The sequence below is a fragment of the Capra hircus genome, chromosome 19, assembly GCF_001704415.2.
Source record: "Capra hircus breed San Clemente chromosome 19, ASM170441v1, whole genome shotgun sequence".
NCBI classification, from domain to species: Eukaryota; Metazoa; Chordata; class Mammalia; order Artiodactyla; family Bovidae; genus Capra; species Capra hircus.
Genome location: NC_030826.1, coordinates 61,139,098 through 61,156,383, shown reverse-complemented (window position 1 = coordinate 61,156,383; position 17,286 = coordinate 61,139,098). Strand labels below are relative to the sequence as shown.

At 49.8% G+C, this 17,286-nt stretch overlaps 1 protein-coding gene across 1 annotated transcript in view; it reads left to right on the top strand.

Annotated features, from left to right (window-relative positions):
• Positions 1-16,502, top strand: part of GNA13 (G protein subunit alpha 13) — a 33,219-nt gene extending 16,717 nt beyond the window's left edge. Inside the window, exons 3-4 of the mRNA XM_018063947.1 lie at positions 9,553-9,603; positions 10,975-16,502. Coding sequence (XP_017919436.1) covers positions 9,553-9,603; positions 10,975-11,547 — 624 coding nt within the window. The 3' untranslated portion in view covers positions 11,548-16,502. The remainder of the gene's footprint in view (positions 1-9,552; positions 9,604-10,974) is intronic.

The window sequence follows — 17,286 nt, the reverse complement described above, 5'->3', positions numbered from 1 at the left end:
ACCAGCTTTAACCTCAAACATTTCCATTTTGTTCCTTGTTTATATTTGGCATTTGATTCTTGCTGTAAACCTTATATATAAGTAAATGCCAGATGGAAAGGCTTATGTTACACAGAGTCTATTCATAGACTATTTAAAGTCTCCTCTAAAGTCTATTTAGATGTGGCTTCACCAGGATATTTGCAGGGCTGAAATTACCAGTGTATACAAATATGAATTACTGATTCAAAAAAAAAAAAACCCTTCTAGGTCACTTTTAAAGGCAAGTTAATAAGTTTCCTATTGAGTAGATGTTCTTTAAACATACATATGGTGAAGCCTACTAAATGAGTATTCAGGAAACATGTCTACCTGGCCTAGTTTGAGGATTGTAAGATGGATGGAAAGTAAAGGCGCGTTATAGGTGTACAGAAACACCTTCCAATGACAGGCGGGGCAGCACCGCCTGGCAGGCCAGCTCACAGCTGGGATCAGTGTAAGAAGGAAAGAGCTTTGTCATTTTCTCTCACCTCTTGATTCTGTTTCCTCTTTGAAATTCTCCAGACTTGGCCGGTGGAAGGGCTTGAACTGCACAGCAGGCGTGAGAGCCGCGGCGCCGCTGGGCTTGGCTGTTGGAGGCGCAGGCCTCTGCTTTGCAGTTCACTGCTCCTCAGGACGCATGCGCTGGTCACGGTGCTTGCCTAGTGGCCGCTCTCTACGTAAAGAAGAGCTGGATGTTGAGAACCACGCATGTGCTTAGATCTCAGAGGAAAACTTCTCACTGCTTAATTATCCTGATGATTCAGATTTTCTTTGAATTCTAGTATTTCTTGTACTACCATATTTACTCATAAAAACCATTAAGTAGTGCTAGTCTCATAACTGGGGCTTCGCTGCAGGCTCAGTGGTAAACAGTCCACCTCCCAAAGCAGGAGACGAAGGTTTGATCCTTGGGTCAGGAAGATCCCCTGAAGAAGGAAATGGCAACCCACTCCAGTATTCTTCCCTGGGAAATTGCATGAACAGAGGAGCCTGGTGGTCTACAGCCTGTGGGGCTGCAAAGAGGCAAATGCGACTTGGTGACTAAAGAGCAACAGCAGTCTCGTAACTAGAAGGGCCTCAACACATTAAAATGGGATGCTTCCATTAAGAAGCACTTACATTTTTCTAATTGACTTTCAGTTCAGTTCAGTTACTCAGTCGTGTCCGACTCTTTGCGACCCCATGGATCGCAGCACGCCCGGCCTCCCTGTCCATCACCATCTCCCAGAGTTCACTCAGACTCACGTCCATCGAGTTAGTGATGCCATCCAGCCATCTCATCCTCAGTCGTCCCCTTTTCCTCCTGCCCCCAATCCCTTCCAGCATCAGAGTCTTTTCCAATGAGTCAGCTCTTCGCATGAGGTGGCCAAAGTACTGGAGTTTCAGCTTTAGCATCATTCCTTCCAAAGAAATCCCAGGGCTGATCTTCAGAATGGACTGGTTGGATCTCCTTGCAGTCCAAGGGACTCTCAAGAGTCTTCTCCAACACCGCAGTTCAAAAGCATCAATTCTTCGGCGCTCAGCCTTCTTCACAGTCCAACTCTCACATCCATACATGACCACAGGAAAAACCACAGCCTTGACTAGATGGACCTTAGTCGGCAAAGTAATGTCTCTGCTTTTGAATATGCTATCTAGGTTGGTCATAACTTTTCTTCCAAGGAGTAAGCATAAGAATTGACTTTATTCACAGTGAATTTTCTACCATTTATGAGACATACCTAATCAGCCTACAGTTAGTTCTAGACATTTTACAAGATTAAGCATTTTAGTAACAAGCTAAAATCCGCTGCAGTACTTACAGTTCACATTTGATTGAATTTTATCAGCTCTTTTCTTTCTAAAGTGTAATTTTTACCTGTTTACCTGGTAAAAAGATAGACTGCTCTTGAACAGATTGCTTTGGTTTATTTACCTGTCATGCTAAGTTCAGGTGTCTGTTGAAGAAGCAAATTAATTTTATAACAAATTGAGGTTTTCAGTTCCTTAGGGCCCTGCTGCTAAAATATACAAGCAGCTCTGATAGTTGTTCTTGTCTGTGCTTTTTAGCTGCTTACTTGATTACAGCTGCAGCACCAGTTTCATTGACTTGTAACCACGGGAGGCTCTGGGAGCTCACCTTTGAAGGCTGTGGGCTGTGTGGGACGTTTGAAAACGGGCTCTCGGGGCACGGAGAGGAAAGCAGCCGGAGCTGCAGTAACACAGGCAGTAAAGCGCCTCTGAGCCACCACGCCAGTCTTCGGAAAGAGAGCTCTGCTCGTGGGCTTAGTTCCGATCTTCAGGTCACAGTTCAGATATGGCAAAGGAAGGCCTGATGCTTTTCCTGTGAAACCTAGTGCAACTCAAGTAAATGTTGCTTGAAATCTACTTTGGTCATAAGATAAAGCTAAATAAGTTTCTAATATAGATTCTTAATATTCTTGGCATTTTCACAAAGCTTTTTAAAAACCCTAGCTGGTTTCGTATCAGTTCAGTCGCTCAGTCGTGTCCGACTCTTTGCGACCCCATGAATCGCAGCACGCCAGGCCTCCCTGTCCATCACCATCTCCCTGAGTTCACTCAGACTCACGTCCATCAAGTCCGTGATGCCATCCAGCCATCTCATCCTCTGTCATCCCCCTTCTCCTCCTGCCCCCAATCCCTCCCAGCATCAGAGTCTTTTCCAATGAGTCAACTCTTCGCATGAGGTGGCCAAAGTACTGGAGTTTCAGCTTCAGCATCATTCCTTCCAAAGAACACCCAGGGCTGATCTCCTTCAGAATGGACTGGTTGGATCTCCTTGCAGTCCAAGGGATGCTCAAGAGTCTTCTCCAACACCACAGTTCAAAAGCATCAATTCTTCGGCGCTCAGCCGCCTTCACAGTCCAACTCTCACATCCATATATGACCACTGGAAAAACCATAGCCTTGACTAGACGGACCTTTGTTGGCAAATCAATATCAAAAAGATAAAATTAATATGAGGGACTTCCTGGTGATCCAGTAGTTAAGACTGCGCTCCCAATGCAGGGGCCTGGGTTTGATCCCTGGTGGGGGAACTAGATTCCAGAGGCTGCATGTTAAGATCCAACATATCTAAATGAATAAATAAAAATAACTTTTTTAAAAGAAGATAATATGAAATCCAGTTTTGAATAAAATATTCAATATGTCCAGACCTGAACTGATACTGGCATTGGCTCCTCAGAATCACTTCTTGTGGGACTTGTTAAAATTTTGATTTGGTGGAACTGTGCTAGGCCTAGGGAATCTTTGTTGTTAAGGAGCACCCTCTTCAAAAATTCCTGTCACAGGCTCAATGGTATGATATTTTAGCCTTCACATGCCAAAGGACAAAATCAAGGGCATTTTGTAGGTATTTGTGTTAACAAGAGAGAATCCAAACTTCCACAGCCTTTTTATTGAAGAAATCCATAATAGTAAGTTGCACACCGTGTTTCTTAGTGCAGGTTTACTGATGAGAGTTAGATTCTTCTGGAAGGGAACAGCGTGTTGCTTACGGGAGGCCTCTGCTGTCGCCAGAATCGGGCGGGTGCTCACCGTTTGTGTGGACCTGGAGCGAGGCCGCGCATCCCACCCACGGACGGTGGTGCAGTCGGGCCTGTGGTCCTAGCAGGAGAGACCCGGGACAGTTCCGTTGCATCCTCTCAGTGTTTGCCTCTGGGCATGGCCTTTATGTTGCAGCTTTGCTGTCGCCATAGCTGAGTATGGATGCATTTTTTTGAACACTTGCATTTTGGTCTGAAAGATGTTGCTAGAACTATGTTTTATTTTAGAAATATCCGTCTGCTGTATGTTTGCATGAAATGGAGGCCCACTGTTTTAACTTGACAGCAGAGAACATGTTTTAAGTGGTTGGACATTGCTTGTAATTCCAGGAATGCCGATTGTCAGTGATTTTTGCATGCATGTGCGTGCTCAGTCATGTCTGACTCTTTACGACCCCAGGGACTGTAGCCCGCCAGGCTCCTCTGTCCATGGGATTTTCCAGGCAAGAGTACTGGAGTGGGGTGCCATTTTCTTCTCCAAGGGATCTTCCCCACCCAGGGATTGAACCCTCATCTCCTGCATTGGTGGGTGGATTCTTCACCACTGAACCACCTGGGAAGCCCCTACCTACATAATGTATTTTGCCTTTAGGTTTGGATTGAACTTACTGGGAAGTGTAGTCAAGTCTTACCCAAAGCTGATTTTGAAAAGCCCTTCATTGTTCTGTTTTAGTGGTTGAAGGTGGGTTCTTGTTGTAGAAAAAATTGGTTTCATCCATTAGTTCAAAAATCTCACTGAAAATTTACATCTGCTGAGACATGGGACTGGTGTAATAGGGCAGGTCAGCGTACTCAGCTTTTCTTGGTGACCCAGCTCGTGGGCCTGGTGACAGTCCCATCCGTGAGAGTGGATTAAATCTTTCGTTAACAGCGCTGGTTCTGTGAGCCAGTGTAGGCCTCAGGTGTTTCCTGCAGAGTCCGTGCTGGTGAAGAGTGGGGGGGGGGGGGGTTAGTCGCTCAGTCGTCTCTGACTGCTGTGACCCATGGACTGCAGCCCTCTGGGCTCCTCTGTCCGTGGGATTCTCCAGACAAGAACACTGGAGTGGGTTGCCATTCCCTTCTCCAGGGGAGCCTTCCCGAAGAATCTGTGGTGTGACCGTTTGCACACTCTGAAGTGGCCTTTTCTGCTCCACCCCCTTTGCCGCTGGCGGTCGCGCAGCCGGCTCGCTCGGGCTCCGTCGTCGGGCGGTTCGCGCTCGGCGCTGACCCCTTGAGGAAACCACCGCTGGGCGGTGCGGGCCGTGCTCCCGCGGCTCCCGGAGGCCCGCCGGCCCTCAGCTGCAGCCCCGTTTCCGTTTTTGCCTCGTGGGAAGTCCTGTGATGCGCTGTTCCGCGTAACACGTCCGCGCCCCTGCCTGGCTCTCCGTGCGGCGGCGTTCCGTTCCGAGGGCTCGCTCTGGCGCCGTGGTGCCCAGCGCCGTCCGCCCGCGGTGCGTGTGGCGCCCGCGCCCCCTGGCTCTGCCCGCGGAGACGGCGTTTCTGACGCGGGCCCGCTGCCCAGGGGCGACGTCGAGGCCGCTGCCCGCGCAGGCTCGGCCCCGTGCGCTGCACGAGCTGTGGCTGACGGGCTGGACTCCGGGTCGGCGCGGCGCGGGCCCCTGGCCTCACCCGCCGCGCCGTCTGGCCCTGGGGCCGCCGTCAGCCCCGGCCTCGTCAGCAGCGGAGCCTGTGGGCGCCGAGCCGGCCGCCGCGGCAGCCCGGGAGCGCACCTCCGCCTTTCAGACAGGAAAGCCCTAGGGGATGGCCTCGAACGTCGTAAATCTAAACAGTCGTAAATGGGAAACGGCTTTTCTTTGGAAGTTTACGAAGTTCTCTTCAGTGGTACAACGCATACCGAGGAGAGTTAAGACGGCGCCTCAAGTCATAACCGACGAAGAGCGAGTCCCGAGCCCCCGCGCCCCTTGCCGCGCACCTTCAGGTCCCCCGCGGACGGAGCCGCCCGCTCCAGGCGTCGCAGGCCTTCACTTTAAACCAGCCGCGCAAACTGAAACTGCTGCTCGGGCACAAGTTTGGTGGTTATCCGTGGAACCAGGGGACTTCCTCGTTTTACCGACCGTTAGGTTGAGGCTCAGCGGAGTTTAGGGGCTTGCCAGCTCGCTCAGCGTCGAGGAGAGGCCTCGAATCAAAGGTGGTGTTAGACGGGGAAGACTTCGATCACCTCGGAAGTGGTCCGGGCACAGGACTGCGGGAGGTCGGCCGGTTCTTCGCAGTTCGTTCCCGAGCCTGGGGGAGCCGAGGGGCCCGCCGGGCGTGCTGAGGGCGGCGCCGGGCTTGCGCTCGGCCTCGGGGCGCTCGCCCAGACAGAGGCTCCTGAGAACAGCGTGCCGCTCATTTCCCGTCCTTCGTGGTTCCGTGGCGAGTAACACACATTTTATATGTATTTTAAGAAATGTTTGTTTGTTGAGCTGCTCCGGATCTTAGTTGCCCGTTTGAACTTTGGTTGTGGCATGAGAGCTCGAGTTCCCTGACCAGGGATCAAACCGGGCCCCTGCCGAGGGAGCGCGGAGTCTCAGCCACGGACCACCGGCGAGGTCCTTTTTTTATCTTTTAATTTGTTTTGTTTTGATTTTGATGTTGTAAAAAGACAGATTTTTCTCTGTTGTTTCCCCAGTGGAGGTCTTTAAAGCTCCTGTAAGGAATTTCTCGAGTTAGCAAATTCAGAAGAGTGTTCACCCTTCTATAGCATGTGTGTTCACACCACACGTGTGTGTTTAAACTTGTATTGTCTCAGGGCACGTTTGGGGGAAAACTTCACGCCTTAACAGTCAGCGGCCTCCATTATCACCACACCACGTGCAGTGGAAGGTCATTGAGGTTATTAAGATTATCATTCCTACTTCCAGTTATATCACCTGTGATATAAAAGATAAGTTAACATCACTTTTCTTGACTGAGGAGTTAAACCAAAACATGTTTTTCATAGGAATAATATTTTAAAGCATTTCTTGTCCTTGAATAGATACTGGCCAAATGTTAGGGGAGAAGGCAAAAGGCACCTTATTTAGGACTTAAAATATTAGTGATAATCCACACACTGAAATGTGTGAAAATGAATTAAAACGTTTTTATTTAGATTTTGTACAATGTTGAGTGCACAGAGGGCTTTGTAGATGATACTGATGAAACTTTCTGCAGTAGAAGTTGAAACTTGTTAACGGACCATATGCGTGTTTGCATAATATCATCACGTGATTTTGGTGAGGTTATGAATTCCTAATAAACAAAGGCACATTCTGAGACCTCCCCCCTCTTAGGGAATGCAGTTAGATCAGGGAGCTTCAGTGAAATTCAAAGCATTTATTTGTGTTTGTATAGTAATACCAAGAGGAGACCAAATGGGGGTGATTTTCCTGTTTTGAGAAGAGAATGTAGTCACTCAGAACTGCCAAATTACCTTGTCCATATTTTAGATAACAAAAACCAGAACCTGTGTACTGCAGAGTTATTCTTATCATGAACCTCCGAGTCCACATTTATTAACGGAATTAGGAATTTTCTGGATTACCGGTAGATACTGCGTGCTATGTGATCGCCGTCGTGTTTTGCAGCGAAACACTTGAGTAGTTTCACCCAGGAGGAGAAGTCAAGACCGCAGAGTCCTGTGGCAGCTCAGGTCGGCTCTGCTGCCGCGGGCGTGCTGGGGCCAAGCTCACAGGGGGCCTGTGGTCCGTCGCTTTGTAATCATCTGCCTCAGTTTAGCAGTTAAGTGTTAGTCATCCCCGACTCTGTTCAACCCCACGGACTGTAGCCCTCCAGTCACGGGATTCTCCAGACAGTGAGACCCGAGTGGGTAGCCATTTTCTGCTCCAAGCGATCGTCCCGACTCAGGGATTGAACCTGGGTCTCCCGCATTGCAGTTCTCCAGGTGTGGTCCCTGGGCCACAGGGATCCCAGAAAGCCTTTAAAAGGAGGCTTCACGTTCTGCACTCTTTGTGGTGTCCCTGGAACGTCCTCTCCCGTTGCCGGGTGGACGCACGCCAACAGTCCCGAGTGGCATGGCTGCCGCTGCTGGAGCCTCCGCGCAGGGTGAGCCCCAGACACGCCACTCAGCGTCCTCAGCTGGAAACATGCACCAGTGAACCAGTGAAGTCGCTCAGTCATGTCCGACTCTCTGCAACCCCATGAACTATAGCCTGCCAGGCTCCTCTGTCCACAGAATTCTCCAGGCAAGAGCACTGGAGTGAGTTGCCATTTCCTTCTCCAGGGGATCTTCCTGACCCAGGGATCGAACCCAAGTCTCCCGCATTGCAGGCAGATGCTTTCCTGACTGAGCCTCCAGGGAAGCCCCAAGGAAAACACGCACCAGGCTCCCCTAAGACTGTCCTTGACCGAGCAGTAAAGACTGTTTCAGATCTCCACGGGAAGAGCTCTGGACGCAGCAGGCTCCTGCACAGACCAGTCTCTGGGAAGCGCCTTGGTGACTGGCCGCGTTGTGTCCGAGTTCACTGTATTTTTCATGGAACACCATTTTTCCTTGAAATAGGCAACCAACTTACTCACACTTGGGCATTTGATGGGCTTTTTTTTTTTTTTTTTTTTAAGAAAATGAATGAAATTATTAGCCCACCAATTTGAGGAAAATAAGTTTGTTGACTCTGATAAAACTTGAGCTTTCAACTACAAACCAGAATTTAGGAAAGCTTGCGTCTGCTTGCCACTGTGAGCTTGTCGACTTCCCGAGCCATAAGGCTTGTTGCGAGAGTGTGATGATGGCAGAGAAGGAGATTTCCTCCGTATTATGTCCTGTGCGCTTGATGCCTGCTATACTCCAGGGCTTGATGCTACAAAATTGTTGGGGGGGTAAAAGACCCATTCCGAGTACGAAGTAGGCTTTTAGTAAGCTGTCATTTGTCAAATTCTGGTGTAGAAACAAAAATACCTACAGTTGCAGAGGCTATTAAGATACTCCGTTTCCAGTGGCCAGACCTGCTTAACTGGCTCCAGCTGAAGTCCCCTTTGGTGACAGGGCGGGTGTAGGAGCAGTCGAATGTCTCACTGTCTTTACTAAGTTCGCGTGAATGAGTTTATTATTGGTATTTTTGAATGAATTAATGAGTAAAATATTTGTTAAGCTGCCTCATTTTACTTTCTAACATAGCTTTCTATTATAGCTGTAATCCACTTAAAGTCTCTTTGGGGTCCTAAAAAATCTTAACTGTGTAAAGGGAATCCAGAGACTAAAATTTTGAGATCTGCAGCTTTAAGGCCTCATGACTCAGAGTGTGGCCCCAGAAGTCACCTGATTGCAGAAACTGCCTACAGACAAGACCTCGCGCCGACTGTTCTGCATCAGGGAGGTACTGCCTTCTGGAGCCAGACCTGGCGAGCAGCTTCTGGCAGACGAGCGCGGGGCTGCAGAGACCCAGCGGGGGCTGAGCCCACAGCCTTCTCTGCACGGGTGCTCCCCGCTCACCTGTCTGTCTGCTGTTCAAGGATTTCCTTGAGGAAGGTGTTCCCATGCGCTTGAGATGTCTAAAACTGCCTGAAATCTAGGAGCAGTGTGAGCCCCGAGAATGTAGGCACTGGGGCTCAGGGCTCGGGGGCGCCTGTCTGGGCTCGCCTGTCCCTTCAGTGGTCCCTGCCTCATCCACGCTTTGCTCCTGTCTCAGAAGACGACCAACTTGAGATGGGAGGCACAAACAAGTCACCCCACTGGGACTGCGGTCGCATGTTCATCTCGAAAGCAGCTTGCACCTTTCAGGTCTTCCCTGGACACTTGCAGCTGCGTGGAGATGCCTGCGTGGAGTCCTCTTTGAGGGGGTGGTCGCTGGGGATGCTCGTGCAGAGACTGAGAGACTCCAGGGCTTTGGCGGAGGCCGGCATTTTATACATGTTTAGTGGGGTCAGCTGCTCCGTCTGAAGTTGGTGACTAAACAGAGTATGTTTGGATTAAGTGTACAACCAGACAGTTTAACATAAACTGTTGTAGCAAAGTCTTCCATTTCTCAGAGCTAATAACGATTTATTTTCTTCTTGTTTTCAGGGTGAATCTGTAAAATATTTCCTGGATAACTTGGATAAACTCGGAGAACCAGTAAGTTTTCAGGCAGTGTTTATGTTTACTGTCGTTAGAAAGCAGTAGCCAGGATGAGGAAATTTGGAGAAATTATGTACTGAGCTATTTCCTTTTTCCTCGTGGCTGTATTCGGATTGTTCCTGCTTCATTTTTCCCTCCCTCTCCTCTCCTGACCGCTGCCATTTCCACGAGGAATGCCCTGCCCACGGTTTCATGAAAGTAAAACTCTTTACAGAAAGAAGTTTATGCTTGAAAAGAAGACGGCACATGAGCAAGTCCACGCGCAGGCTTTGCTCTTCTGTAAGCGGAGGCAGAACACAGTGCCCACTGAGCTCAGAACTTTCCGGCAGCAGTTTTCCCGTTCGGGACCCCCGTCTGCAGGGTGGGAGGGTAGGAAGCTGGATTCTCGAGGCTGTGACGCGGGCGAGTCAGCCTTGCCGAGGGAGCCACCGGCTGGACTGTCCGGCGGTGCATCCCCCGTGGCCCCGAGCGGCAGGAGCTGGCGCTGGCCGCTCTCCACACCGGGCTCAGGCAGAGGCCTCCCTGGAGGAGGCGTCACGCTGCTCAGAAGGCCCCTGAGGGCTGCTGCCCTGGTGCCTCGCCAGTCCTGACCCTCCTTGTTTAACCCTGAACATAAATCGGAAGGAGAGCAGGATGAGCCCTGTTGTGGGTAGGAAGCAGCCCTGTATCCAGCCGTGTGGAGAAGGGCCTCCTTTTGCTCTCGAGGGACACGCCTTGCATTTTCCCTTGTATGTTGCTCAACGGCACTTGTCCCCCCTGCACTCGGGACGTGTCTCCCCAGGCGTGGGTGTCCTCCGGGCGGTCTCTGTAGGCCCCAGTGTTTGTCTCTTTTGCCTGCTCCGTCCACATCAGTGAGACTGTGTGTGAAGACCTACCTCACTGACACTCTTCCATCAGGTTAGATTGTAGTCAGCCTTAAAAAAAAGTTAAGTACCAGCCAAGTGGAGAGAAGCTTTGGTGGATAAACTCAGCTTTTGAGAGTTATTTCATGTTTTCCAACTGGCCTGTTCTGAGTTGGCCTTTCCGTGCAGCCTTCCTTGAGCACACCGCTCATGGCTCCTCCTCTGCTTTAAGGCTCCACTGCTTGCGTTACAGTTGTTGATTCACGTGAGGTTGGCTGGTCTTTCCCCCTCTGTCCTTGAAGGCAGGGACCATGTGTCTTGGTTCTGAAGAGCTGAGTTCTTGCTGCTTAGCGACAGGGCCTGGCGCCTCGTCGACACTCAGCGAATGCCCCACAGCCTGCCAGGCCCCGCTGCCCTCCACTGTCTCCCGAGTTCGCTCAGGGTCATGTGCAGACCAGTTAATGGCACACTCCACTTTCTCATTATTCCTGAATCGCTGAGCAGGAAACACTTTGCTTTTTTCCAGGAGTACATTCCCTCCCAGCAAGACATCCTGCTCGCCAGAAGGCCCACCAAAGGCATCCATGAGTACGACTTTGAAATCAAGAACGTGCCTTTCAAAATGGTCGACGTGGGCGGCCAGCGGTCAGAGCGGAAGCGCTGGTTCGAGTGCTTCGACAGCGTGACGTCCATACTGTTCCTCGTCTCCTCCAGCGAGTTCGACCAGGTGCTCATGGAGGACCGCCTGACCAACCGCCTGACCGAGTCGCTGAACATTTTTGAAACCATCGTCAATAACCGGGTTTTCAGCAATGTCTCCATAATTCTCTTCTTGAACAAGACAGATTTGCTTGAGGAGAAAGTGCAAATTGTGAGCATCAAAGACTATTTCCTAGAGTTTGAAGGGGACCCCCACTGCTTAAGAGACGTCCAGAAATTCCTGGTGGAGTGCTTCCGCAGCAAGCGCCGGGACCAGCAGCAGAAGCCCCTGTACCACCACTTCACCACCGCCATCAACACCGAGAACATCCGCCTGGTGTTCCGCGACGTCAAGGACACCATCCTGCACGACAACCTCAAGCAGCTGATGCTCCAGTGACGCCCCAAGGCCCGCCGCCTTCCCGCCTTCCTGTTTTCTGTTCGTTTCATTTTTAAAATAGAAGTTTACAGCAGGAATCAGAACAGTCTTGATTCTGGGTTTAACTCCTTGGAAATCTCAGTCCTCCTCCGGCGACTCTGGCCCCTGGCGGAGGGCTGCCCTCGGCCGACACCCACGGGCGCAGCTCCGGCCTCCGTGGACGGGCCCTCCTCCCGCCAGGCCTCAGGCACGCTGTCCTTCCGGCTTTGACCCTTCCACTTCTCAAACAGTGCTCCTGTGGCGCCGAGCATGGCAGGCGCCCTTAGCGCCGCAGGGCGAGCCCGAGGCCGAGCGCGCGCAGCCCCTGGACCGCGCGGGGCGCCTCGGTCGCCGCCTGTGGCAGCTGCGCCTGTGCCCAGCCTCGGTGGGCTGGTGGGAAAGGAGGGCCGCTGGGGAAGTTTGCTGTGAGCAGCGGCGGTCCGTAGACCTCCCCGGCTTTGGCCTTCACGTTCTTCTGATTGCTTGTGTCCCCAGCAGTTGTTCTGAGTTTTCTGTGGCTCCTGAAGGCAGTGCCCGGCATGTGTCTCAGTTCACGTAAGGGTGTCTCCTCTGGCGCGGGTGGAAGCTCCCGTGTGGCTCAGTGCACACAGGCGCGTGCCGTTCCCAGTGTGTTGATCGGAAGCCGAAAGAGTGGAGGGCAGGCTGCCTCCCCTACTGAGACCTGGCCTCCAGGTGCCACGCAGGGAACACTGGCCGTCGCAGCAGCTAGGAAGCGCAGCCTGGCAGCAGAGCTTTCTGAGTAAACCCAGCCCTTCCCGAGGATAGTTCGTTTTACTCTCAGACTTTGAGCCCCCGTCTCAGACACGGCAGGTCCCACAGTGGGAATCCCTGCTGCACCATCATGGCCGCGGTTCGGTCACGCTCCTTCCTGTTCTCGTTAGCTCCAGAGGGCAGCGTTTATGGGGGTTTTGGGGGTTTTTGGAGCTTGCCAAGGGCAATGTTTTCCTGTCAGACTGTCCAGGAAGCCATTGCTTGAGGTTCTCGTTCCTTCTCGGTGTGTCTCTTAAGAGGCTGTATGTGTTGGCAGCACTGTTGTTCGTGGAATTCCAGGTCTCCTGAGGTGCGTTTGGAAAGGTTCAAGGATTCTCTCAAGAATGAGGAGTCGTGTTCAGTTCCTGCTGAAAGATGGTTACATGTGACCTCCCCCACCACGCCCCCAATTAGAACACACCCCAGGGAGCTTTGCTGTTAACAGACGCACCCTCGGAGCACCTCAGAGTGGCTGCTTTTCGGCACTAAGAGGCCCGCCCTGTGGGTTATGTGTGGTGTTGCAGTCGGGTAGAGGAACAGGTGTACAAGGTGACAGTTTGGAGAGTCTGGTGGTTTTTCTCCCTTTCCTGAAAATTGTGATTGACTGTGATACCTGCTCCTTCACTGCACGGCGGACTGTGTTCTCAGGTGTTTATAGGCGAGCAGTCCTTGAAAGGCTGGTCAGAGTTCTGGATCCCCCAGCCCTCCCCGGTCGGGCTCTGGGTCTGTGTCGCGGTTGGGCTCGGATAGGACTCTGCTGGGACCTGACCAGGGCTTGTCGGGCGCCTGACTTTCCTCGCATTGGAAGCTCCTCCATCGCTGCCCCCACGGCCGCCCGTGTGTCCGTGTCCTGGTGATGCCGTGCTGCTGGCGTGAGCCCCGCCCTGTGACACAGGCGTCCGTGGAGCAGAGCCCTCGCGTGTCTGAGCTCTGTGTCCAGTGCTGCTCACTAAACACAAGTGTGTTGTTTAACCTGCAGAGTGAACCATTTCAGGGCACAGCACGTGTGCATTACACGGAGACTTGGGTGGAGGTCTGTGCGTCAGTTTAGCAGGAGGTGGTGTTTCACTCCAGTGAAGGCTAAAGTCAGTTCCGGGTGTGTGCAGTGAGGAGGGATGGTCTCAATCAGGTCCTTGTTCAGATCTCTGATACAAGCCACACACACTGCCCAACAAAGCAGAAGTCCCCATTTTGACCACCACAGTCAGATGTTAGAGCACCAAAGAAATGGCATACTATTCTGAGCATTTGAGATTCCTTTCCTGATGTGTGTGGAGTCTCAGAGTCAACTTTCTTTTAAAGTAAAACCTTGAGTATATTCTGAGGCAGTAAATTACTCATACAGGCTTGCTGGTTCAGTCTGAAGGCTTTAGTCACATGTTTTGTGTACTGTATATTTAAACCATATGAAAGAGTCCTATACCTGTATCATGAAAACCAGATCTGTTTAAAATACCACTGTGTGAAGGGGAGATGGAAATTAGGGGCCAAGCTGCCAGGGTGCTCATAGTTTTCCCCGTGCCTGCTCCCCCACCCCAGTCTCTCAAAATGTAATTTGAATTTAAAATTCTCCACTGTATTTAATTTTCTAAGTCTTCATGGTTACAATTTGGAGTAAACTGTGCCTAATTCTCCATTACATTCTGTTCTTAGGTCTGAACGTCTTGTTTAATTCTTAAGAAATGTCACACAAGTGTCTTCGTTGACCTTGAAGAACCTTACAGTATACAGAGTTGCCTTATAAAGCAAAGAACACCTCAAATTTTTGCCTTTTTTTTTCTTAAGTAGGGAAGAGTTTTTGTCAGATATTTTTTCTGAAGATCCAAATAATTTAAAGGCATGCCTCTGCCACTTAAATATTATTTTTAACAACCCACATCATTGCTTGCTGCCAAGTGCTGTATTAAAATGGAATCTTTAGTTGTGTTGTCTGGAACGGGCACCTGATAGCTGGGGCACAAGAGCAGCCGAAGAAGGTGTCACGGAAGCCGCACCACGTGTCCGCCACACGGCGAAGGTCCTCTGGTTAGGCTCTGGTGAGGTTGCCGAGGGAAGTCCTTGTTCAGTGGTTAGTATAAAACAGGAAGAAGTCAGATTCCCTCACCCCAGGAGTGATTAGAAGTGTTGATTTACATGCACAGAAATCATGGGCTCCATAATTATTTGTAAGCAGAAATGAGTAAATCTTAACTTCCAGCATCTGCCCAAATACTTGTATTTATGCTTTTGGTAGGATGTTATTTTCAGCATTAGTACAAATATCCGGTTAAGCCTTATTTATATGAAGAATAAAGTTACCAAGTCATGTTCTGCAATGTTCTGAAATTCAAATCACTGTGAGAGAAACCCTCAAATTGGTGCTTTCATTATATAATGAGACATTGCGGCAAAGCCCCAAACCAAGCCATCTGAAACAAGATTCTCTCCTTGCAATCTGTAGAAGTGTTACTTCTGTACATGTATTGAGAAGGCTGCGAATCAGTGTTAACTCTCCATTTCCTGTTTGAACCCGTGAAATCATGCCTGTAAATCTCAGTCACGTTTGTAATAATCTCCCTAATAAACCTAGAGAAAGCCACTCCGTTACCTTTTTATTTCTTTTAATGAAAGAAAGTTTTAGTTGAGGGATCAAAAGCACAGCTTCTGCATGTCTTTTTTTTTTTTTTTTTTTTTTCAGTTGAAAATCTGGCTTTATCTGTCTTTCGCATCATTTCAGCATGCAGAGTTACGTTACTCACAGGGGGTCTGTCCACAGGTCTGTGCTGCTGGACTAAATGTGCTGCTTTTTCCTTCGTCCTTGTGATAGGATCCAGACTGGCGCTTCAGTGTAGTAAACACGAGGAAGGGAGGGAGTGTGTGAGTGAGTCTCCACATTCCAGATAAACAGGAAGCATTCCCATTATTTTATGGTACGAGGTTAGGGCTTCATAAGTTTATAGAGAGTAAAAAGTGAAGTGAAGTTGCTCAGTCGTGTCCGACTTTTTGCAATCCCATGGACCGAGGAGCCTGGTACCTCAGTCCATGGGATTTTCCAGGCAAGAGTCCTGGAGTGGGGTGCCATTTCCTTCTCCAGGGGATCTTCCCGACCCAGGGATGGAACCCGGGTCTCCCGAATCGGAGGCAGACGCTTTACCGTCTGAGCCCCCAGGGAAGCCCAGTAGATAGTAAAGTCAAGTCTAAACCTGGACACTTGTAATCAAGTTGAACTTCGTGGATTTTTCAGACACCGTCAGCTTGCTGCTAGCCTTAGCAGATAAGTGATTGTTCACAGAGCTTGCAGTACACCGCTAGCATTCTGTCTGTACTTGAATGTAGTTAGCATGAAGAGCTCATCCTCGCAGCGTCTAGGTCTAAGCGTCTGATTTCCAATGGCAGAGCTTACATGGAACGAAAAATGTCAGTGGTAGGGCAGTGATTTCTGGGTTGGCCAGAGATTTTGCGACCTTTCCAAAATGGCATCAGCTCTGATAGTGATGAACGTTTGCAGATGGACGGAAGCAGGGCCCCAGGGGGCAGTGCGCTGGCAGTCCGTGAGTCTCCTGATAGCAGGGTGCACCTTACGCAGTCTCTGATCTGGGCTTTCTCTGGAAATCCTGTTTGTAGCACTTCTTGCCACAGTTAAGTGTTGTGTTCATCCTCAGTCATGCCTGTTGAGGGGTTAATTCCTGGAAAGGACCTGTAACTGCAGCAGACTATACCGTTTACCCTTTCTTTACCTCTTACTTGAAAGTAGAATTGCAAAATGTTGAAACGGCTTTTCCCTGCTACTCCAGCCTGGTGGAGCTCATTCACCACCGAAGCCTTATCAAAAAGTCTTATTGTGTAACAACCTGGTAGATACTGTACCTAACAACATGATTTGTATTAGCTCTGTATCAAAGTATTTGCGGCTTCAGATTTTTTAACATCTCTCTTTTTGTAACTCCGAGAACTGAGCACATCATCTGGTCATTGTTGTACATTTTTTTTTTTCTGTCAGTGTTTTAGGATTGGCAATAAATTATCTCTACAGGAGGTCTGAAAGTGGAAAGAATGACTTGATAAAATGAATTCCTAGCCATCAAGGCTTTTTAGTTTTGTACATATTTTGCAAAAATTTTGCCTCTTGCTATTAATATTTGCTTTGTAAAAATTACTGACGTTTAATAAACATTTATAAACTGTTCCATACTATGATGTTATTTAAACTAACTCTTTGATTCATGTCAAGAGTAAAGCAGATACTTAACGTCTGAAAGAAGCTCCACCCAGTGGCTGGAACCTCAGAAATCTCGCTTCTGGCAGATCTCTGGTGAAACTCTGACTTAAGTTAGTCAGTAAATGTTTCCTCACTGAAGAAGGGATGTGGACTTCAAGGAAGTTCCCACACACTCGTTTTGCTGTGGCAGCCGGGAGCAGGAAACGCCGCCTTTTCTCTCTGCTGCTCTTAGAATCTCCGAAGTCGTGCACAGGTGTCTGGGCTCACGGTTTGCCCTCCTGCAGGTCTCACACTGTTAGGTCTTTTGAAGCTGAAATGGCGTTTTAAGAGCAAACTGACAGGATACCACTCCTTTTATTGTTTCAAGGAACTTTATGATTTACCGAAAAATTGCAAGAAGAGCAGTTTCCTAAAACTCCGCACTGTGGGTGATAGTTTTCCCCGGGTAACATCTTGAACTGTCCTGGTTGATGTCATCTTGCATTACACGCATGTCCCATCATAGTGCATATGTTAAAATTAATGCACCAGTGTTTATACTTTATTCTTAACTAAACCTGTACTTCATTCAGATCTCAGTTTTTCCCTGCTGCCCCTTTCTATTCCAAGTCCGTCCATCCAGGGTACCATCTTAGGATGGTGCCCTGTCTGGGCTCCTCTGGGCCGTCACAGCCTCGCAGACCCCCCTCGCTCTGGTGGCCTCGGCGGTTTGAGGAGGGATGCTGGCCGGCGTTGAGTCGGCTGTCCCTCTG